The sequence below is a fragment of the Cetorhinus maximus genome, chromosome 8, assembly GCF_964194155.1.
Source record: "Cetorhinus maximus chromosome 8, sCetMax3.hap1.1, whole genome shotgun sequence".
Classification (NCBI taxonomy): Eukaryota; Metazoa; Chordata; class Chondrichthyes; order Lamniformes; family Cetorhinidae; genus Cetorhinus; species Cetorhinus maximus.
The window spans coordinates 127,576,408-127,600,565 of record NC_135886.1 but is presented as its reverse complement, the minus strand read 5'-3'; the positions used below and the strand labels follow the sequence as shown (position 1 = coordinate 127,600,565).

General features: G+C 43.4%; 1 protein-coding gene across 2 annotated transcripts in view; it reads right to left on the bottom strand.

Moving 5' to 3' along the window:
• The window catches only part of LOC144683960 (phosphatidylinositol 3,4,5-trisphosphate 5-phosphatase 2A-like), a 140,151-nt gene that overhangs the window by 32,596 nt on the left and 83,397 nt on the right, over positions 1 to 24,158 (bottom strand). For both annotated transcript variants that reach the window (XM_078547584.1, XM_078547585.1), the window contains 10 exons: positions 18,630 to 18,761; positions 17,871 to 17,955; positions 16,064 to 16,156; positions 11,214 to 11,333; positions 10,146 to 10,260; positions 9,490 to 9,596; positions 5,524 to 5,626; positions 4,575 to 4,771; positions 2,836 to 2,953; positions 1,882 to 1,978 (listed from right to left, as the gene is read on the bottom strand). In XM_078547584.1, coding sequence (XP_078403710.1) covers positions 1,882 to 1,978; positions 2,836 to 2,953; positions 4,575 to 4,771; positions 5,524 to 5,626; positions 9,490 to 9,596; positions 10,146 to 10,260; positions 11,214 to 11,333; positions 16,064 to 16,156; positions 17,871 to 17,955; positions 18,630 to 18,761 — 1,167 coding nt within the window. The remainder of the gene's footprint in view (positions 1 to 1,881; positions 1,979 to 2,835; positions 2,954 to 4,574; positions 4,772 to 5,523; positions 5,627 to 9,489; positions 9,597 to 10,145; positions 10,261 to 11,213; positions 11,334 to 16,063; positions 16,157 to 17,870; positions 17,956 to 18,629; positions 18,762 to 24,158) is intronic.

Here is a 24,158-nt window from a genome sequence, read left to right as displayed (position 1 = left end):
ACAGCGTTTCAATGAGACCTGAGGTTGAACTTGGTTGTGTGTCACACCAGCATGCTGAGCCATCTCTCTACTGATTATATATACAGTCTGAAAGCAGTTGAACTTTCCAGCCTAAAAGTTGCCCAGGTCAATGCAGCTTCTTGTGAAATTCTGGCACAGTTTGGAAGCCCCAGGTGGCGATGCAAAATTTGGAGACCTTGGCCTGAATTTCCAATCTCGAGACGGGTAGTGGGAGTCAGGAAAATTCCCGGCTCGGCCCGCCTGCCTCAGGAGAAAGTGCCCGCAAAGGCGGGATCTCCATTACCAGGGGCAGGTGCGGCTGGAGTCGGGCAAAGCCGCAGGTGCTGCCGGGTGCCAAGGTAGGCTGTTTAAAAGGCCCTGGTGCTGTGGGACTTCATCCCAGTTAAAATCAAAACACGAAGGCCCTCCAGCCCTCACCCCTCACAACCCCTCACCCCACCACACACTCCCCATACCCTATCCATGCTGCCTCATACCCCTCCATTTATCCCCTACAGCCCCTCATGCCCCTTATGCCAAGCTATGTCCCTCCACCCAATCCCTATGGCCCCCTCATACCCCCAATGCCATTATGCCCAAACAGTCAAACCCCCATGGCCCCTCATATCCCCAATGCCAAGCTCTGCCCTTCCACCCACACCCCATGGCCCCTCATATCCCTAATGCCAAGCTCTGCCCTTCCACCCAACCCCCATGGCTCCTCATAATGCCAATACCAAGTTCTGCCCTTCCACCCACACCCCATGTCCCCTCTCATCCCCCAATGCCAAGCTATGGTGCTTCAATGCCCATTGACCCACTACACATGGTATAGCTGCAATGAATCCTATAGGATGTGTAAAAAAACTTTTAAAATGTAATTCATTCATAACATTCTACTACGTTTTAACAATCATTTCACTAGAAAGCAATACAATGTCAATCATCCAGACCCTTTAAAGTATCAGTAACAGAGACTGGAAGCCCTTGAAACCTCTTAACCTTGTGTAAACAAACATGTGAAATTGACCTCAGAGATCAGAGAGCCTGAACTGTCAATCAGGCAAAGATTTCTCTGGGGCGCAGCTGTCCCATCAAGAGTAATGGTGTCTGGGCTCTCAGCCAAGCTGTGTACAAAAACATAAGAACATAAGACTTAGGAGTAGGAGTAGGCCATTCAGCTCTTCGAGCCTGCTCCACCATTCATAGGATCATGGCTGATCTGACTGTAGTCTCAAATCCACTTTGCTGTCTGTGTCTCATGACCCTCATCTCCATCTTAAACGGTAGATCTCTTATTCATAATCTGCGTCCCCTTAATCTCTCCCACAAATGGAAACATCTTCCTGGTACCTACCCTATCAAATCCCATCAGATCTTATGTGTTTCAATAAGATCACCTCTTTTATTTTCTAAACTCCAATGGGTATATTTTTTTTTATTCATTTATGGGATACGGGCATTTCTAACTAGGCCAACATTTATTGCCAGTCCCTAATTTCCCTTGAGAAGGTGGTGATGAGCTGCCTTCTTGAACCGTTGCAGTCCCTGTGTTGCAGGTGTACCCACAGTGCTGTTAGGAAGGGAGTTCCAGGATTTTGACCTAGCGACAGTGAAGGAACAGCGACATATTTCCAAGTCAGGATGGTGAGTGACTTGGAGGGTAACTTCCAGGTGGTGGGTATTCAAGCTACTCAGTTGGCAGTGAGACATTAAATTCAGCTGGAAATAAGTCATATTAGGAGATTATTTCCACCTCAAAGAATGGAAATTACAGAATGGTGTTGTGCAATTGTCTCAGTTAAAAACTCACCTTATATTTCTTGAGTGTGAAACATAGTCTGACTTTGTTTAGTTGTTTAAGTAAATTAATGCATGTACCTGAGGACTTTCTCACTACCAGATGTTAAGTGGCAGTTGACAAAACCCAGAGATGTCCCATTAAATAGGAATGAAACACCGACTGCACCTTTATTACCTGCAAAGAAAAGGTACACTAAGTAAGATAAACAAAGAACAGGTTTTTGTTGGACAGATATAAAGGTTTAAATCTGTTGGGAGTAAGTTGGTCTCTGTTGAAAGTGCAAAACAGACACATTAGCAAATTGGCATCCCATTTTTACACCATATCCAATTTCCTTTCCCAAGACAAACCCTCTGGTGCAGTATAATACAGACTACCAATTCACGACTGCAGACCTAAAGAGCCAGCTGCCTGTGGGGCATGACAGCTTGCCCAGAATATTTTGATAAGGCTCAAGACTTAATTTTCGGCCTGACTTGGGTCTCTTGGTTTAGACGTGAGCTGTTCACACAGAGCAAGTCTGGACCCAGATTAATTTCTACCCTGGTGAGTTTTTATCTTAATTCTTTGAAAACAGTCCGAAAATTTTGAAGAGCATTAGTTAAGAAGATAAATCTCATAATTGATGGCATTGATATGCTCCATTTGTTTTGTGGCCTACTACCCTACTACCTCCATTACATTCCACTGCTCCTTATCACGTGCTCTCCTTTGCCTGGAATTTGTTCTGATCCCCTGCTTTACCTTTAGTGGAGGACTGGCAGTAACACCAGTGAAATAGTGTAATAGACAGTTTCTTTGGGCTTTCCAAAGTTACAGTGGGAGATGAGAGAAACAGCTACTGAAAATCCAGGCCCCGCTATCTAACTTTACACTAATATATATTTTGATTTTTGAAAATTCTGATGCTCAGCAAGTCAGCCCATGGGCCATTTCATATTTCAACCCTGTTCACTTCTAATTCTAGTTCCTGCTGAGTTCCTAACTCACAACATCCCGTTCCAGCTCAGGGCATTTTCTACGTCACTTACCAAATGTGTTTGCTATTCCCGTTTTTACGCTGGACATGTTGACGTGACTGACTCGATTCTCATGGTTTGGTTTAATCAACACCGCAATTTTAATGCTCCATAGTGACTGTGTGGCGACCTATAATACAGATACCTTAATGAGTGACAAGGTAGAGAGAGAGAGACAACTGGGTAATCCATTTCAGTCTTTCACGTCAGGAAGATACCTGCCTTTTTCCATTGACTGGTTTACTGTGTGGCAGTAAAATGTCAACAATATTATAGCTATTTCAAACATCAGAAACACAATTATTGCTGTAATAATACAACTAAAATATACACCATCACCAAAATTGTTCTTGTGGGTGCTGCTAATAGGCAGAGCCACTTGACGTTGATGCGTGCCTTCTGATCCTAGCGGACAAGTACACCAAGCTAACTATGAGTGCACCAGTCACTGACAGAGCACTGAAGGGGTGAAACTTCACAGAAGCAGTCACCTCATACAAGATAAAGCAAAAAGAATCAAAATAAATTAGTAAGATTTGTTACAAAAATGGAAAATGCTGGAAAAACTCAGCATGGCCTAGCAGCATTTGTGGAGAGAGAAACAAGAGATAACGTTTCGAAAAGCAGTATTTTACTTTTATCGTAGTGAGATTTGTTACTGATTTGAATTTAAAATTTCATTTTTGTTGACTATTGACCTCTCCAAGGTGGGTAAGGTCAGAAATGGTGAGCAGAACATTATCCATTTGTGGATTTTTTAAATGTATTTACGGGATGTGGCCCTTGCTAGGTAGGCCAGGTTTATTGCCATCCCTAGTTTCCCTTGAGAAAGTGGTGGTGAGCTGCCTTCTTGAACTGCTGCAGTCCATGTGGTGTAGGTACACCCACGGTGCTGTTGGGAAGGGAATTTCAGGATTTTGACCCAGCAACAGTGAAGGAACGGCGATATATTTCCAAGACAGGATGATGAGTTGCTTGGAGGGAAACTTCCAGGTGGTGGTGTTCCCAACTATCTGCTGCCCTTGTCCTACTAGATTTCTAGATGGTAGCAGTCGTGGGTTTGGAAGGTGCTGCCTAAGGAGACTTGGTGAGTTTCTGCAGTGCATCTTATACATGGCACATACTGTTACCACTATGCGTCGGTGGTGGAGGGAGTGAATGTTTGTGGATGTGGTGCCAATCAAGTGAGCTGCTTTGTCCTGGATGGTGTTGTTGGAGCTGCACTCACACAGGCAAGTGATGAGTGTTCCATCAGACTCCTTTCACCTTTTTCAGACTAGGTAGCCCATCAGCAATGCATCTCAATCTCAACGTCCCCCTGTGCTAACACAGCATCACTACCACTCCTTCCAGCTATCCTATTGGCATCTCTGAATATAGATTGTCAATTTGGTGCCAACTAGTAACCTGTTTATGTGGTATGGGTTCTTGTCAACAATGAATCTGTTCAAATGGACTGGCACTTACATTCTATTTCACTGCATTTAATGTGAATTATCTTCTGTTTTTAAAAAATAAAATTCCCAAGGAAACTCACTAATGTAATTTTACAATCTCACAATTCTGTTGGCCTTAACTTGTGGTCTGCTTGCATTTCACTGCCACCGTCTGTTATCCTATTTGCATCTCGACTTACAGTACAAACAGGTGAGAGTACAGAATGTTTTATTACTCATAGCTTCTCATTAGATAAATAGCACATTTTTGTTTTGCTATCAAAGTGATAGTTTCCCTGGAGTTTGAATTCCTACCACTTTGAAATCCAGTTCTGTTACATCTTTTATCCCAGCTCGCAGGAAATCCACCCACTCCTTGTCACCTAGTGAGTTCTCCTGGGTCCCAATCACATAGATATCATGAGGTATAGTGGCTGTCGTTTCATCTCTTGTACGTCCAAGGCCCTTTGACATAAGCCAAGAAGCGATGCTTTTTGGAGGGTTAGCAGCACCTATTAAATTTCAAAAAGTTCTTCCATTACTTAATTGCTCTTTTATTTTCTCGCCTTAATTTTCCACACTATTCCCTTGAATATTGAACACTTGCCTGTAGACTCACACCAGCACCTTGACTTTTCGTTCCCTTCATTTTTACCTGTAATTTCTTAATCCCTTTTGCCTTGGAAAAGGCTGCAAATGGATTGAGGTGGCATGTCAGAGTGTTTTGTCAGCCGATTACAACACTCCTCTTTAATTGTCTCCATTCCTTTAAAAGTATTACTTGCACGCAATTTTCCAGTCCCTCTGATAGTGTTCTCCTAAAACCTGTCCAAATTTTTATCTGGATCTGTGAGTAATTATACAAATGCATGACTATTGAAATTTGAGCTCTGTTAGCTGATTGCCCTTTTCTTAACCATTTAGAAGTGACTCATAACCAGTACCTGAAAATTATTGCAAGAGGGATTACTTTTGGTTTAAATGATTAGACTAATGTAATTATGAAAATAATTACCATCTTTAAAAGAAACTAATTTCCTGCCCTAATGGGCCCTTTTCCCTCCAGTGCACACGAGTGCTGTCACTGGCAAGGAATATCCACCCTCAGAGCTGAACAGCAACACTATCAGTCACAGATCTGGACTAGCCTTGGAGCCAATCCAGAAAAACCCAATCCCAAGAATAGATGCCTTTCACTACATATGTCGCATAATTTTCCATTACTGTGTTTTTCTAGTTGGGGTACAATCCTTTAATAACTTACCCATGTTCCAGCTTCCAATAAAGATGGAGATCATGTCTGGTTCATCCTGCTGAGAGTGTCTGTTCTTCATAAGCTGAAGAAGCTGACAGAAAGCTTCTCGCTTCTGTGGGGCAAAGATCAGGGAGTGTAAATGTCTGTCTTAACGTAGGGAATAATGACAATTTCAATATAATGTACAAGTTCAGCGCTATCATGTAATGCAGAAGCTACTTTCAGGTTCACTGTGGAAAATAATAATGGCTACAACATATTCAAGGGATTCAGCTAATCAAGTAAACAACAACAGCCATGCTCAGGTGGTTTATGCAGCCTTTAACATTCTGATTCAGCTTTGCTGCCTTGAAAATATCCCAAAACACCAGCTATTCAATGATTTATTAACTTTTGCACCTTCCGCCTGACTCCTTTGGTCAATCTTAGATGTTCATTAAGAGGAAGAATAACAATATTGACAAGTGAACCAATGTCCATGTCATGGACTAGATACAGAATAAAATTTCTTCTACTCTGCATCAACAAGTAGCTTAATCATCATTTCAGAGGAATATCCCCTACTGTGCCAGAATTATGTTTCCATCACTCAAATGCCCCATTCTAACAAAAATGGTATATTGTGTTCCTTGATGGGATCTTATTGGACTTTTTTCTTGTTTACAGCTAACACAAACTTGGGGGGCTGAGTTTTACCAGCCCTTTGGGGACAAACTATGAGATGGGAAGACTGGCGAGAGGGTGTGGTTGGGAACAAGTCTCCCTGCCACTATGTTATTTTGCCAGCAGCAGGAAAGTTGGCAGACAAGCTGCTTGTCGGACTCCCACGAAACTAGTTAAGCAGCTAATTGAGTGCCTCTTCCTAATTTGGGGGGGGGGGGGACCACCACTGTGTGGGTAGACAATACGGTGGACCACTCAGTGGGTTGTGGGGTTGGTCCCCTCCTTTTTGGGAACTCCATGGCCCATGCAGGGGCTTCCTGGTGGCAAAGACCTCCTCAGTGACAATGGAGCTGCCTGCCTTCAGTAATTCTGACCCTACCCCTACCCCACCCCACACCACCATTAGTGCGACTTGCCTGACTGGCCCCAATGTCCCCAGATCCCACTTACTTGTCTTCAAGTGCACATTGCCTTTGAAGGACCTGCATCCTCTAGGCAGTCCCAGCAATGGTCACCACTAGCATTGAGGCTGTTGACTCTCTGATTGGATCAGCAGCTTTTGGAGGTGAGCTGCCATCCTTGGCAGCCACTTAACTAGCCACCAGCCAGTCCTGCCGCTGGCCTAAGCAGGCTCACCACCCACTTCCAGCACCAGTGACAGGAGTTCAACCTCAGTCATAAAATTCAGCCCTTGTTTAGTGTATGGTGCACAAAGCATACATTGGAGCTGAGTATAACAAAGACCTCATTACGTATTTGTTCCCGCTCTTTTTGTCATTCATCTTTGGGTAATGGCCATGGCTGAAAAGGCTGACATTTATGGTTCATTCCTATTTGCTTTTGAAAAGATGGTGGTGGGCTTTCTTCTTGAACTGCTGCGGTCTGTGCTAGCACATAGCAACAGTATTGTGGCCATTTTAGGCTTTGAATCTGTTGCACCATTCAGTGACATCATGGCTGACGTGTGACCCAACTCCATATATCCATCTTTGCCCCGTATCCTTTTGGTTAGCAAAAATCTATCAATCTCAGTTTTATAAGTAACCACTAGCAACAAGATCTAGCAACAGTTGCCATTTACAGAAGAGAGTGCCAAACTTGTACCACCCTTTGTATTTAGAAATGTTTCCAAATTTCACTCCTAAAAGGAGTGAAGGCTCTAATTTCTTGACTATATCCCCTAGGCCTAGATTCCCAACCAGCAGAAAGAGTTTCTCCCAACCTACCCTACCTGTTTCCTTTAATATTGTGAAAACTTCAATCAATTTACTCTTTAACCTTATTCCAGGGAATACAACCCTAGTTTATTTAATCCCCCCTTGTAGCTTAACCCTTGTGATGAAAGTGTTGCTGTTAGGACAGGGGTTCCAGGATTTTGACACAGCCACAATGAAAGAGTAGTGATATATATATCCAAGTTAAGATGTTGTGTCACTTGGACATGAATTTGAAAGTGATGGTATTCCCACGCACTTGCTGCCCTCGTTCTTCTGGCTGGTGGAGGTCATGGGATGCTGCAGAAGAAGCCTTGGCGAGTTGCTGTAGTGCATTCTGCGCACTTCAGCTACAGTACACTCATGGTGGAGAATATGGATGCTGATGCAAATGAATGAAGTGCCGAGAAGTGGATTTCTTTGTCCTGGGTGCTGCTGAGCTTCTTGAGTCTTGTTGCAGCTAACCTCATTCAGGCAAGTCAAGGGTAATCCAACACACTTTTGATTTGTGTCATGTAAATGGTCGAAAGTCAGAAGTTGAGCCACTAGCAACAGAATACACATCTTCTGATCTACTCCGGTAGCCAAGACATTGTGATTGGTCAAGTTGATTCTTCTAGGATGTTCATAACCGGGGACTCGATAACGATAATATCAAAATACATAGCCCTAGTTCTATTCAGTCCAAAGTCTTTTTCCCTCCCTGACAGCTGTCTAGACAGGTGATAATTTTCAGCATTCACAGCTTGATCAAAATGCTTGGGACAGATTTTACAATTTAAGCATTCTTTGTTTTTGACCATCCAAAAGATTTTTTTCAACTTATCAGATCAGGGTTTCTGAATTGCGTGGACACAAGATAAAATTTTCCTTTGGATCACAATCAACACAGCCTATGGAGGGGGCCAGGAATTCTGGCTGCCCAGTGGCACTGTCATTGTCAACTGGACTATCCCAACTGAATTTTTCAGGATCCATTTAATTTAAATATTTGGATTCATTCCTACTGTTGTCATTGCTTCTGACTGGGGCAGTGTGGGGGGAGTGAAATAGCATGCTGCTGTAGTTTTTTACACCATCACCAAACATTTCATCTGAAAGCAGGAGTAAACTTGATTTCAGAACCCTCAGGTTTTCAGAGGTTCCCATGGAACCTGGTCCAAGTTTCCCAAAGAACCGATCAAAATTTGCCTACTTTGCTGCCTCTGAGCACATCCCTTGTAAACCCCTTTCCAAATCCATTCAACCCACCCCAACTCCGACATCCCAGGACCAGTCTCTTTGGAGCAGTGAAATTTTGAGCAACATCACAAGAGACCTGCTGATATGATAATAATATACCTTTCAGTGCACTCTGTACATCTTATTACAGTGCAACACACTGCAAGAAAGTGGCAAAAAAAATTTCAGTATGTTATATCCATATTATACTTTTACTTGTTTCTAGTAGAAGATGGTTATATGGATAAAAGCTGCAATAATTAAACCACAATTTTCAAGACTGGTTCAAATCATTAATCAACCATGTGACCAAAACGTGCCTAAAACAAAGAAAGTGTTCAACTCTTTAAGGATGGCATCTTTTACCTTGACCATTATTCCTTTCAAAATGTTATTTATACAAGTATGCACAAAAAAGACTTGCATTTCTATAGTGCTTTTCACAAACACTGGATGTCTCAAAGTACTTTACAGCCAATGAATTACTTCTGAAGGGCAGTCACTGTTGTAATGTAGGGAGCACAGCAGCAATGTGTGCACAGCAAATTCCTGCAAACAGCAACGTGATCTTGGCTGAGTGATAAATATCGACCAGGGCACTTGGGATAACTCCCCTGCTTTCAAAATAGCGCTGTGGGATCGTTTACATTCAGCCATGCAGGGTCTTAGTTTAACGTCTCACCTGAAAGGTGGTACCTCCAACAGTGCAGCACTCCCTCAGTACTGCACTGGAGTATCTGCATTCATTTTTTTATACTTGAGCCCTGGAATGACTTGAGCCTGGAATCTTGTGATGCAGAAGCAAGAGTACTACCAACTGAGCCACTGCTCAACACAAGTATATCCGATTCTAGAAACTCTTGTGCTCATAGCTTACCCGTGCATTTTCAAAAATGAAATCTCTCAGCTGATTTTTCTGATTTTCTTTGTCAGTCACAATCTGTAGTGTGTTTGGTGTGCTCTGATATTTAACCAATTGCAAAACTGTAAAGCAAGAGGATTAAACAAGTCAATAATCTATCAGCAGCTTACAAGTCTAAATTACAAGGAAAGTCTAAAGGAGTTCACCTCTTCAGCCTAGAAAGGAAGTGTCTGAGAGGAAGACCTTATAAAGGTATAAAAGATTGTTAAGTGTTTAAAGAAAGTCCACCCAGAATATTACTTTGAAGTAAACTGTGGGAGCAGAACAAGAGATCAGAATTTCAAGTTAGTAAAAAAACCACTTCAGAACTTATATCAGGAAATACTGCTTCACATAGAGAGAGCAATGTGTGGAATATTGCTGGGTAGTGTAGCAAATCATTTAAGAAACAATGTGACTGAACACAGGGGGATATCTGAATTAATAAGTTTAGAAGGGGCAAATAAGACTTCCTTATTCATAATTATCTTGCAATCTTGTTCCTTTGTGTTTTCTCTTCAAGTTTTTCAATATGATAAAATATAAACTGAGAAGGGTAAGGAATGCAGCCAGCAATGTACCCAGAGCAGAAGGGTAGGTACTGGTCTTGACTAATGGCCAGCTCTCCTTACTTTTATCATATGAGATGGATTCCTCGGGTGAACCAATGGCTTTCTTGGAGATTTGAAGCTTTCCCCCATCCACATCAACACTTAATGTATATTTCTGAGTCTTTCCAAATTTTACCTAAAGGTAAAAGGAAATAGAAATCTTTACCTGAGCAAGATTGTTTCACATATTCGTACTTTGCCATACCTGTTGAGTTTATAACTGCATGCACACTGCTTGTGTTGGTCCTGAGTCACACACACTGAGAAGAATCAGGTTTGATTGATGCATTTTGATAAATTAGTTGATCTCAGTCCAAATAGTGACAGAAATTGCCGTTTGCCATTGACATTCATTGGGTTAAGAAGTGTTGAAATCAGCCAGGGTTCCCACTCCTGATGGGCACCCAGTGCCCTCTGCTTGACGGATTCTTTTGGGCATCAAGTTAGGGGCGGGTCAGGATAATGTTCTACTGAAATATTTACACAGGCTGCTGACGCACATTTTCTGAACTCTCAAAAAAACAGTCACTTGGGCGCAGCACCGTAGGGCTTATGGAACTCTACCCTGCCAAGATTTTGTGCCTTTTGGGAGAAGAGCAGAAAAGGGCAAATAATCAGCCTCGGAAAAAAATAAGAACTTTGAAAGGTACACAGCTCAGTGGCACATGTGCTGAATCTGCTGAATTTGCAATATCAGCCATGTTACAGTAGGGATATATCAAGGGACTATAGTACCTCTGTCAATAGAGGGGTAACATTACAAAGAATCATTACTGGGTTGTCTTTCCAGATACCTGTTCCCAATAACATTAGGGAATATGAGGCCTGGCCTGCCTACCCTATCCCCTATTAGCTAAAGACAATGAATCAAATGAGCAGAGGGATTAAAAACTGATAAGCAATAGCTTCCAAAATGCTTTTACATTAAGAAGCTTCTTTCCAAACAGCCTTGCTTCACATCTGGTTGAAGCTTTGTGTGGTGACAAGAGATAAATATTCCATTCTCAGCACCATTAATCCCTTTCCATGAAGAAAACTTGCACACCAAAACTTGTATTTTCTTTAAATAGGACAAGTTTTTCCTTTTACCTCAAAGCTCTGAATTGGGATAGGTTTGGATGAATTCCTTCCGATGCTTTCAGGAGGTGCTAAATGGACAGGCAAGTCCACCCTGTGTGTAACCGCCATATGTTGCAATCCCCTCAAAACCTGTCAACAAACAGACCACAATGGATGAAGATCACCTGAACTCCATTACCAGAATAGAACCTTGCAATCCCATTGTTTTTTTTAGATTTACTCAATGATGATATAGGCTGTGGCATTTTGCTAACATCATTAAAGAAGGAAAATTTATGTGGAGGACGTTTTGAAGGGTTCCAGGTTAACTGAAATTTGTGAACGGTGCAGGCGCTGCCCCGAGAACATTTCAGAAATCGATCCTCTGGCCTCATACAACTCCATTCCATCCTTGACTCCTTCCCATTCATTCCTTACATACTTACCCTCAGTGATAGATACGAACATACGAAATAGGAGCAGAAGTAGACCATTTGGCCCCTTGAGCCTGCTCCGGCATTCAATAAGATCATGGCTGTTTGTGTTTTGAGTTCTACATCCCCCCATCTACCCCCAAAACCTTTGATCCCCTTACCCAACAAGAATCTATCAACCTCTCTTAAAAATATTCAATGACCCCGCCTCCACTGCCTTCTGAGGCTGGAGTTCCAAAGTCACACGACCTGAGAGAAAAAATTTCTCCTCATCTCTGTCCAAAAAGGGCAACCCCTAATTTTAAAACTGTGCCCTCTAGTTCTGGACTCACCCACAAGAGGAAACATCCTTTCCACATCCACCTTGTTAAGACCATTCAGGATCTTATATGCTTCAATTAAGTCACCCCTCACTCTTCTAAACTCCAGCAGAAACAAGCCCAGTTTGTTCAACCCATCCTCATAAGACAACCCGCTCATTCCAGGTATCAATCTAGTAAAGCTCCTCTGAATTGCTTCCAATGCAATACCCAGTGGTTATGGCACTTCACCAGTAACCCAAAGATTGCAAGGTCAAATTCCACTCTGGCAGGCTGTGCAATTGGCCATGAAACCTATCAGCCTGGTGTAAAAACCTGACTGGCTCACAAATGTCCTCAGGAAAGGCCCTTACCCAGTCAAGCCTACATGTGACCTGAGTCCTCTTAATGTCCTCAGGGTAACTACAGACAGACCATAAATAGTGCCTTGCCAGTGTTGCCCACATCCCAAGAACAAATAAAAATTTCACCACAGTTGTCTTCATGGATGCTTTCCCTCACAAGCTTCATGAACTCCAACTTACATAAAACTCAACTGTTCACGTCTTATCCCACACTAAGACTAGAATTTTGCCAGCATAGCAGGGGCTCCGGTGATATACTGAAAGCTGGAGGCAATCCTGCCTCATTCATTTGTGGGACACCCGGCCACATTTTTCAGCTGCCAGCAACTAATTAGCTGTCGTTGACACCTCTGTCTCTTTGAAAGACGGCCACCCGCCAGCCTCAAGGAGCTGCTGGCAAATCAAAGGACTTCAGCTCAGCGTTGCCATCAGGAGCGGTGGCCATTGCTGGAACTGCAGCTAGTAGACAGGATGTCATGAGAGCAAGCCTGCCCTTGCAACAAGATAAACGGGGTCAGTCAAGAAGGCACCGGCAAGTGGGAAGGGTGGTTTTCACAAAGGCAGCTATTGCCGCTGGAGAGCCCCTCTGTGGGCCACAGACTGCCCCATTAGAACTCACTTCACCTCCTCCAAGCCCATAGGGAAGCCACCAGGGTTTGCAGGCCACTGGTAAAATGCCAATGGTGGCAGGAAGAAGCCGTTAATTGGCCACTTAAGTGGCTCAATTGGCCTCTGTGCAGGAGGGCCATTCTCCACCTTCCCCACTGCTAGTAAAATGCCGTGATGGCAGGAAGACAAGAGGCCCTCCAGTCCCCTGTTTGCCATTTCCATTTTACAGCCCTTCCTCCTTCCTGGTCTCCCAGCCCCTTTCTAGAGAACTAGTAAAATCCATCCCTAATGTCATTTGCTCTTCTGGTCTTCACTGATCTTCACATTGCCCCCATGCCCTGACACAAATTTCACAACCTTTGCCTTTACCCTTGCAAGTTCCTCACATATCATATGTCATCTTACATTCTCTGCCCTTCTGGCACTAGATGACTGCAGCCTAACATCAATGGCAGAACTTTTACCTGCCATGACATTGCATTCTGGAATTCTCTTCCTCAAGTCCTTCACTAGGCTACACCTCCTCCCATCTTTAAAACCAACCTTAAAATCTGCCATGTCATTGATTACTTTCTTAATTCTTCTCATCATTCCTGAACATTATTTGTTCCATTTCTGAATGCATCTTGACAGCTTTCGTTTAGTTAAGAGGGATTCAGCAGCAATGGGCTGAGATAAGGCCTAAGTACATAATGGGCTGGATTTTACGGTTTCTGGTGAGGTGATGGAGGTGAAACAGGAAGCAAGGGCTTCCCCTGCTGCCTCAATGTGGCAAATGAAGTGTCGGCCGGCCAATTAGCAGCCGACGGCGGGAAGGTTGGCCAGTTAGCATCAGGAAGGGCTCTGTGCCCAATCAATTGTCTAGGGTGGGATGTCAGGCGGGAGAGGGGTTAGGCCACGAACCAGAAGTCGGTTCTGCCCTCTTACTCTCGCCTTATTTGTTCTGTCAGCCTAAAAACAGTGAATGAATAAAGTACACTAACATCCAAACGCTGCCATCTTTAGACCCAGCTGCTAGGTTCAGCCATGGTCCCATTTTCAGGCCTTTTCATCCGCCCTTGAGACGTCTCCTCATACCTGATGTAACTCACTCCCAACATTTTCCCGTGTGACTACCCAAAAATGGAGTGGGCAATGAAAAATTCAAGTCAGTTGGGACTGTAACAACCTCAATAGCTTGATAATTGTTTTTTTTTCAAAATGGTAGTCGGGCTTCCGAGTTCGGCACCCGTTTGCCTTCCGTATTATCGGAGAGCTGCGGGATAGCATTGGATTGCCGACCTGATGTCATCGAGCCATAAGCGTGGGGGATGGGGATGCCCGCCCAAATTGCAGCCGTAAATTCCAGCCAAGGGCAATCTTGGTGCTGTGGGCTGATCAGAAATTGGAATGGAAACATCGGACAGGGCGTGGTGAGGGAGGTAACCACGCATTTCCCCTCGGTGACGCTTCCCCTTAATATATGTGAGCTTTCCTATTTAGGGCTGAGGTTGCACGGTGACACAAGAAGGTTGGGGGAAATTTTCCAATCTGTCAACTCAGAGTCAACTCAGTACCAAGTGAATCATTTTTAAATACCTTTGTACTGGCTCAATTAAAAGTTAATTTGATTTTTGAAGGAACACCATTGTCTCCTATTCCATTTGCTAACAGAAGCTTAATGAGGTGAAGTAAAAATCAAAATGAGTCACTGTCCACTTGGCTATGACAAAAATTAATATATTTTCTAGCCCTTGTCACTTCCCAAACATAAAGAAATATTTTCCAAACAATTTTTTTAATGTAGGTAGTGATCCTTTCAAGGGATTACCTTGTTTGAAGAAAATCTACAGCATCCCACTGCACCACAATTGATTTTTTACATCGCATTGTTATGGCCTCTTCATGTGAGAATGCAAATTAATATCAATACTGCCATAGAAGGAATACTGTCCTATGATCTCACCCCTCTATCTTCATAATCTACAACCCTCTCTCCTTTTCTAGACCCACAGCCTCTTGTGCATTCCTTTTTCCCTTCACCCCATCAATGGCAGTTATGCCTTCAACCACACAAATCGTACTCACTAGAATTCCTTACCTAAGCCATTCTTCCTCTCTCTCTCTCCCTCTCTCTCTTCCTCTCCTCCTTTAAAACTCACACATTTGATTGAGCATCTGGTCATCCATCCTAAGCTTACCTTTGTTTTCATATCTGTTTTCCTCATGCCTCTCTAAAGGACTTTATATCAATTTTCTATATTAAAGGCAATAAATGAAAGCAAAGTTGTTGTTGAATTATGAGCAGAAACAGTAATCATACTAATTTCTTAGGAGGATGCTTACAGACAGGGTAGTGTCCTCGGCCCAACCATCTTCAGCAGCTTCATCAATGACCTTCCTTCCATCATAAGGTCAGAAGTGGGGATGTTCGCTGATGAATGCACAATGTTCAGCACCATTCACAACTTCTCAGACTGAAGTAGTCCATGTCCAAATGCAGCAAGACCTGGACAATATCTGGGCTTGGGCTGACAAGTGGCAAGTAACATTCACGCCACACAAGTGCCAGGCAATGACCATCTCCAACAAGATGGAACCTAACCATCGGCCCTTGACATTCAGTGGCATTAACATCACCGAATCCCCCGTTTGATTGGCACCCCATCCACAAATATTCACTCCCTCCACCATCGATGAACAGTGGCAGCAGTGTGTACCATCTACAAAATGCACTGCAGAAACTCACCTAGGCTCCTTAGGTAGCACCTTCCAAACCCGTGACTACTATCACCTAGAAGGACAAGGGCAGCAGACACATGGGAGCACCACCACGTGGAATCTCCCCTCCAAGCCACTCACCATCCTGACTCAGAAAAATATCATAATTTCTTCACTGTCACTGGGTCATAATCCAGGAACTACCTCCCTAACAACACTGTGGTTGTACCTACACCACAGAGGCTGCAGAAGTTCAAGAAGGCAGCTCACCACCTTCTCAAGGGTATTTAATGATGGGCAATAAATGCTGGCCTAGCCAGCAATGCCCACATCCCGTAAATGAATAAAAAGGAAGAGAGAAGAGACTTATATTCAGCTTGGCTGTATATGAAGGGTGAAAGTTTAATATACCAGCCCACCAAACGATTCACCACCTCCAACATGAAGAAACTCAAAATAGACAGAAACTGTACCCTTTCCTCCATGTTAGGCAGCAAATTGCCCAGATTTTTAATTTTGTTGACGAGGACTTCAAGCTCACGAGAACCGCTTGGACTCAGAGGCTCCTGTGAAAATAAAAACAACAATTATCAAACATTGAACATCAAGAAAAAAAACATTGGTTCCCAATTTTCTCTTCTAATTTAATAAACCATAAGGCATGGTCGCATAATGGACAGCAACCCAGAGATGAACGCTGACAAATTGTTGAGAAAAACAATTATTTCACTAATACTCTTCAGGCTAAAGATAGGAACACGAGCAGATTGTGAATATGTTCCACAATACAATTAGATTATGGCTGTTCTGCATCTCAACTCCTATAAGCCACCTTTGCTCCATATTCCTTGATACCTCATCTATTAAATTTATTGGTGTCAGTCTTGACAGTTTCAGTTAACCCAGTACCCACAGTTTTTGGAAGTGAGGATTCCAGATTTCCATTTGGTGTCAGAAAGTGTTTCCTAGTTTTACTCCTCAATGCCCTAGCCATAATTTTAAAATTATGACCCCTGGAGACACCTACCACAGGAAACAGCTTCTCTGAATCTGCCCCATGTAATGTAAACAAGATAGTTTTATAGACCAGTATGTCAATGAACCTAAAGCCTCTTGTGCATTCCTTCCTCCCTTCACCCTATCAATGGCAGTCATGCCTTCAACTACATAAATCGTACTCGCTAAATAGGCTATTATAGATCTATAGTTGTGCAATGTGAAATGGTTAATTAATAACCTTGTAATAAATGGGCCTCTAAGAAAGAGTGATCATAATACCTTAGAATTTTATATTGAGTTTGAAAGTGGTTTAATTAAGTCTGAAACTAGAGTCATAGGGCTGAATTTTTGCTCCTGAGTCAGGAGCATGGAGTCAGGAAAATTCCCAACTCCACAAATAAGATTTGGGAGAAAGCGCCTGGATATTTTAATTTTTGTTCCATGTGGGCAGGGTAGGTGTGATGGGTGTTAACTGCAGTCAGGCCCACTGCAAAGGCAAGAAATATTTTGAGACAATGACTCAAACGTTCCTCAGGGTTGCTCCTGTTCGACTGTAGTAACTTCACTGGAAGTGTGGCAGAAACCCTGATCACCGCCTACATGAAGATCCTGCTGCTCTTCCTGTTAATTTACATGGGGCAGGAATAGCTCAGAGTACATTTCTTCCCCATTTTCTCATCTTTTGCATCAAATTTCCTCAAGCTCAACAACACTGAAAATGCATCACTCAATGAAATGGCAACTAATCCTCTTCCTGGAACTGATTACCTTTCTTTCCAGAGATTCTAGATTGTTTACCACATCACATGACATTCTGGACAAACTTGGAAAGTGCCGCAGGCAAACCATCTAAATGTGAGTTTGGCGGTGGGGGGAAAGGAGGCAGTGAACAGAAGATCTGCCAATACCCAACCCAGTACTAGAATTTAAAAGTTAGAATCTCAGCAGAATTTAGTTCCGTCTCAAATTCCTGGCTCCATTCACCATCGGTCAGACTGTGGACCCTCTCTGACTCCAGGGATTTTGGGCAACCTCAACATATGTGCTGGCAGGAAATAACAATTACTTGGGTAATGTACAGAGGATGGTTGATGTCCATCGAATCACATGTCTACATGAGCTACTTCTTTCAGGAGAGGAAGTGAGAACCTTTTAGAAAGATGCAACCTATGGGGAGATTTCTTACATCCCCTCTCCACACCACACACGTTGAAAAATTATGTTTAGAATTCAACTTCAGGTCATTCCGTAGGATGTTCTTGAGCATAATTCATATCTCACCTCTTTTTTGAATGTGTTGCAATGGGTATTCCCACCAAATACTTGCGTTATTACCTCAAGGTTGGCAATCACCAGGTCTATCTCCCTGTTGTATAAAGCAGAAAGTGAATTGAAGCAGGCAGGGAAAAGGAATAGACAATGAAATTGGAGTAATATAAAATGGCTCCATTCTAAAAGGTTAATCTTGAACTTGAGTTCCTGAAACCTTTTAAGAGCTAGTGGCTTGTTAACCAGAATATAAAGAACTGATAATGCAAGGCCGTTGCTTCGTCATCTAGCTCATGTCTCTCTGACAAATTTAAAAGCGCAAAGCGTGTAATAAAACTCCAAGTAAAGAGCACACATGGATGGCAGAAAATGTGGGAAATACACAGCAGACTCAATGGGCCAAATGGCCTCTTATGTGCCACTATGACTCTCTGACTGTCAGAATCTAAAATAAAATAAAAGACTGGGTCATGTTTCATGTAGAGACTCTTTCTATAGGAGCTGAATTCTGATCAAAGGTATACACCCAAATCATCAATCGACGTTTTTTACTTTGTGATGGATTGGCTGCATATTTCCAGAATTTTCTGTCTTTTTATTTTAGGATAACAGCATTTCTTGCTCTTCAGATTTATTTATAGGACAATAAAGCATTGAAAAAACTTTGATATTTAGATCTGTCCCATCAATCCAATAGGATCCTGTGTTGGTGCTTATTACTCCAATGATATTAAAGGATGCAAGTGCCTCGGCTTTGCTGCTGTACTTTACCTATCGAGGTCTTTGCACAACCTCACAATGGCCTTGTTGAGATGTAAGAGAGTTGTAGTCCCCATACTCATAGCATCAAGATCCTTTTGAAGGCTCATCTTCAAGTAGTCATTTACCAATGTAGCATAATCACTGAATAGGTTGTAAACAAAGAGATTAGATTACTGCACAGAAAAGGTTCACATGTCCTCGAAAACTCAGATTAATTAAAATTATTTTCAATGTTCCAAAGTACATCAGTTATTCAAGTAGTTATAATCGGCAGATATTCAAATACATTCTTGTCCAAAAGCTGTTCAGTTTGTGAATCAGTTCGAGACACTCTGATCAGATAAATGCATCGTGCAAGTTTGTTTCGCCTTACTAAGGTTTTTTTGATTACCACAGTGAGGTAATCAGGCACTTACACATCAGAAGGATCAAAGTCATTGGGCAGAATTCTCCCTTCGGCGAGCGGGGGTGTGGCCCGCTCACCGACGCGTAAAATGATGTGCGGTGGTGTCAGACGGGCGTGTCATTTAGATTTTCAGTTCGGTGGGCGCGCAGCTGACTTGGCTGCGTGCCCACCGACCTGTCAATGGCCACTTAAGGCCATTAAGGTACTTAAAACACTTAATGGACCTGTCTGTCCAACCTTAAGGTTGGTGGGCAAGCGAAGAGCCCAGGCGGTTTTAAAATCTTAACATACTCTTCAAATAAAAGTTATGGACATGATCAAGCTCATGTGACAGTGTCACATGAGGGAACATGTCAGTAAAATTTTTTCTATTCTTTAATCTGCTTTTTCACATTTGAGTCAATCTCCGAGACAGCACTTTGCCTCAGGGAGATGAGTTCGCTCTTTCATGCGCATGCGCGGAAGAGCGCACTCCTGGCTCAGGGAATCCCACCCCGCCGCACCACCCCCCCCCCCACCACCCCCACTGCCACCTGCACAGGGAGCGCATAGCACTTCCGGGCACACGTCACGATGGGTGGGCCTTAATTGGCCCACCTATGTAAAACGGCAGTGCGCCCCCAATTGGGGGCGCCGATCAGGAACCCGCCCACTTGCGCCCGCTCCCGCACAACCTCCCCCCGACCTCCGACGGGGGGGAAATCCTGCCCATTGTTTCTTTCTCATACCATAAGCTTCTCCTTTCTTGCTATTAGCTCGGAACCACATTCTGATTATTCGTTCAGGTTGAGTCAGACTATGGAAAACCATATAAATCTTCCTCAACCCAGGGCTGAGTTTCAAACCCCACATCTTATTCATCACCAAGATCTCTTACCTCAACCTCTGCAGGAATGTCTGCCTCTGCCTCACTCCTTGCCAATTCTAGATTTGATTTTTCTAGCGTGCTCCTTTGCTGGTCTCCCTCCTGCCATCGGCAGAGTCAATTTGTACTAAACTGTCCAGTTCTAAATCGTGCTTGCCGAACTACATTGATTCCTTGTCCCCCACACTTTAACTTTTTGACTCATCACCTTTCTCTTCAATTCCACAGCTTCCCTACAGGTTATCTCTGCAATCACCTCTAGCCTTATATTCCTCCCACCCATCAGTCCTCTGACTATAACCTTTTGTGCATCATCTCACCATCCCTACTCTTAACAAAATGGAAAAGAAAATTGGGAGCAGTGTAAAATGGGCTGCTTTGTCATCTATATATTGTTTGGTGATAAAAGCTAACATTACCTCCTCTGATGCCTCCCTTTTAATTCCTAATTGCTTTATTTTCTTCAGTCGTGTTTGTGTGGTACCTCGTACCTTGTCAAAGGCTTTCTTAAAGTCCATGTAATCCACATCCACTATATTTGCCCCATCAACCATGTCCTTCACCTCCTCAAAGAACTCAATTAGGTTCGCCAAGCATACCCTTTCTGAAATCCATGGTGGAGACATCTAAATATTCTCTTTTCATCTAGGTATCTACTAATTTCATCTTAAGTTAAAGATTCCAAAATGATCTCTCCTGAAGATGTTAAACTAACAGATCTGTAATGAGCTGTGTTCATTCCACTTCTCTTTTTGAAAATAGGCACTGGTCACTCCCCTGCCCTCCAGCAAACATTCACTTCCAATAGAGCTACACAACATCATTTCTAGGTCTCCACTACTTCTTTCCCCATTCCCCAAGGTTCATAGATGTACCTAATCAGGTCCCAACACCTTGTTCTTCCTTCGCCTAACTAGCTCCTCTAATATTTTATTTTTTTATTTATTATTATAACGCCCCCCCTCTCACTTATAACTGATTTACAATTTGCCTCCTCTCCAATGCCCTTCTGTTTTACAGACATTGATGTAGAATACTTGTCAAGTGTTCCCACCATTTTCACTTCATCCTCTAATATTCTATTCTCTCCTTTCAGGCACATTTAATAATTCTCTTTTTATTATATTGTTGGATACCATTCTTCTTAAATACTTTGGAGATTCTCGTCTCATGCTCCGTTTTTGCTTTCCTTATCTTTTCTCAATCTCCTTCCCATGTTATTTTTTATCAAATCTACATGTAACATGTGTCCTCTAACTCAATTTTAGTTTGTTTCTTACCTTATCCATCCCATTCTGAAACTTGAAGTGATCTGTATTTTTAGAGGCACATGTTTTCATGATAATGAAGGAAAAACCGAATTGTGTCCAGAAATATTGGACTTTAAAAATAAGACCTGAGTTTTTAAAATGCACACAAGCCACTGGCTGGAATGCTGCAGGGTGAATCCCTAAGGGGTAATGGAACCCCACCCTGTTGCCAGATAAGATACTTCTAAAGACATCCAGAAACTAATTACTCCCTCTGGCAGAGACAATGGGCATAATGGGAGATGAGCATCATCTCATCAAGAAATCCTGTGAGCAATGCCCAGACAGATTTGTGAATTCGCTTCCCACTTGAAAGGGTTAAAAGTGAGCTAAAAGCTGCCCCAATGTCTGTCTGTTGGTGGGTGTTCTGAGAGAGTAAGTGCTGGAAGTTTGACTCAGAAGTAACAGCCACACACAATACCCCTGCAAATTGCCATTTTGCTGGTATCCCAATATCTCTCCCTCTCTACCGAATTCAACACTACTGAAACCTCGAAACCGACTATTCATCTACTGGAGTCAACTCTACTGGAACCTCAAATCCGACTATTTGTCTACTGAAGTCAGTTCTACTGGTATCTCGAATACAACGGCCACAAAGCTCAACCACCCACAACCCATGAGCCAAGGACTGTTCCATATATTTTTTAAATATATATATTCACTTACTTCAAATTCTTACTTTTAACCTGTATGACTGCATATACATGTGTTTTATCCTTTCTTGCCTTTAGTAGTTAAATAAACTTACTCTTACCTTTAACTCAAGAAAGTCTGATCAAATTGGCTCCTTCAAAATCAGAATGATTGGGTCTGGGGAAAAGGTATCCACAAAAGGGACCCTTTTTAGATTAAATCTTGTTGCGACCAACAGAAGGGTAGTGGGGGTGCTGAATAAAGACAGGGAGCCCGTTCATCCCTCCTCACCCATTACAATTTGGGGGTGTCCCAGCCAGACGGTGACAAATTGAGGGGTCTCGCCTGGAACAACAACTTTGGGGAACGTCACTTGGGGTTGGGTCGTAACAATATTTAAGCTGCACCTTTGCCAAATTTTTTTTCTTCCAATATATCTTATTGTTTACCTATAGTGCAATTTCCCTTCCCACCTCAGTGCCACTCCTTTACTCCCCATCTTACTTATATCTGCCCTAGTTTAATCAAATGCCTTTGTTTGGTACTTAGCAAAGTCACAGATGACAATGACAGTAATAAAGGCAAACTTTCCCTCCTCATCCCTCTCAACCTGTCTGCAGCCTTAGACATGGTTGAACACACCATCCTCCTCCAACACCTCTCCACTGTCATCCAACTGGATGGGACCGCACTCGCCTGGTTCCATTCTTATCCACCCAGTTGTAACCTGCAAATCACCTCCGATGGTTCCTTTTCCTGCTCCCACAATGTTATCTCTGGTGCCCCCAAGGATCTGTCCTCGACCCCCTCCTGTTTCCTTTCTACCTTAGCGGCATCATCCCAAAACTCAGCTACCGTGCGCTGCATGTACACGGGCGAAACCCAGCACTACCTGTTCACCACATCTTTCCATATCCTCCATTGATGTTAAATTGTCAGACTGTTAGCCTGACATCACCCAGCACTGAATCAACAGAAATTTTGTCCAAGCAAATACCGCAAAGACTGAAGTCACTTTCTGCGGACGCCAACCCAAAACTCCATTCCCTTGGCACCAACTCCATCCCTCTCTCTCTCTCTCTGGTAACTGTCTGAGGCTGAAACATACTGTTCACAAACTTTGTGGCCTGAATTTTCAGCTCGGTACGCGTGCACGATCAGCTGGCCCAGGAGCGGTCAGGCTGACTGCTGACCGCGATCGGCTCCCAAAAGCGATTTCACGCTGGCTGGCTGTTCATTGGATACAGTCAGTGCTGCCTGGGTTGGGGGCAGGGAGGGGGGGCAAGAGGAGGGAAAGGGCTGAAGTCAGCGCGGGCGTGGGGAAGTGTGGAATGAAAGCTCCCTGAAGGCAAACAGCTGCATCAGGGAGCTGAACGATTTAAATGCAAAAAAAAAAATAAAGATTTTAAAAACCAGGAAAAAATGTCCACGCATCAGAAACAAATACAACGTGAAAATTTGGTCCAAACGTTTTTTAAAACATTATTTAATGATGGAAACCTCATCCTGCCCTTGGATGAGGTTTCCTGGAAAAGATTCGTCTGCCCGCCACCTGTAAGGTTAGACGGGCAGTGAAAAATCCCAGTGAATTGCGCCGCTAATGGGCTTAATAGTGCTCGTGATTGTTGGTGGGTGCACTTCCGACTTCAGCGTATGTCCACCGACCAAAATATTGCGTGACTGCACGATGGCGTCAGGACGTTCGGCCGACGTAATCGCGCGCTATTTTACACTCGAGTGTGTCAGGCACGTGGCTGCACGCTGAGTGGAAAATTCTGCCCTGCGTCATACTTCACCATGAGCTGAGCTTCTGACCACATATCCACACCATCATAAAGACAGCCGACTGTCTCCTCCATAAGGTCGCCCAAATGCTCCCTTGCCATAGCTGATCCACTGTTGAAGTCCTCATCCATTCCTTTGTTACTTTGAGACTTGATTATTCCTATGCACTCCAACGGCTGGATTTTGCCAGTCCCCTTAGGGAAAGGCTGAGAGGCAGAGAGAGGATAGGGTGGGCAGCACCGATAAAATGATGAGGGAACGTATCGGGGCAGGGGGGAACCAGTGTGCCCGTTGTCTTCCTGTTGCCATAGCATTTTACCAGCTGCGGGAAAGGTGGAGGATTTCCCTCCTGCCCAGAGGCAAATAATGCCAGTAAAGTTGCCAATTAAGTTGCCTCTTCATGCCTCCTCTGGCATTTTAGCAGCAGCGGGGGACAGCCTCCACCACGTGGGGAGACTGCCTGGTGAACCCTGCTGGCCTCCCTCCATGTTCCAGAGTCAGGGTTGGAGTGGCAGGGGCGTAGGTGGGGGCGGGGA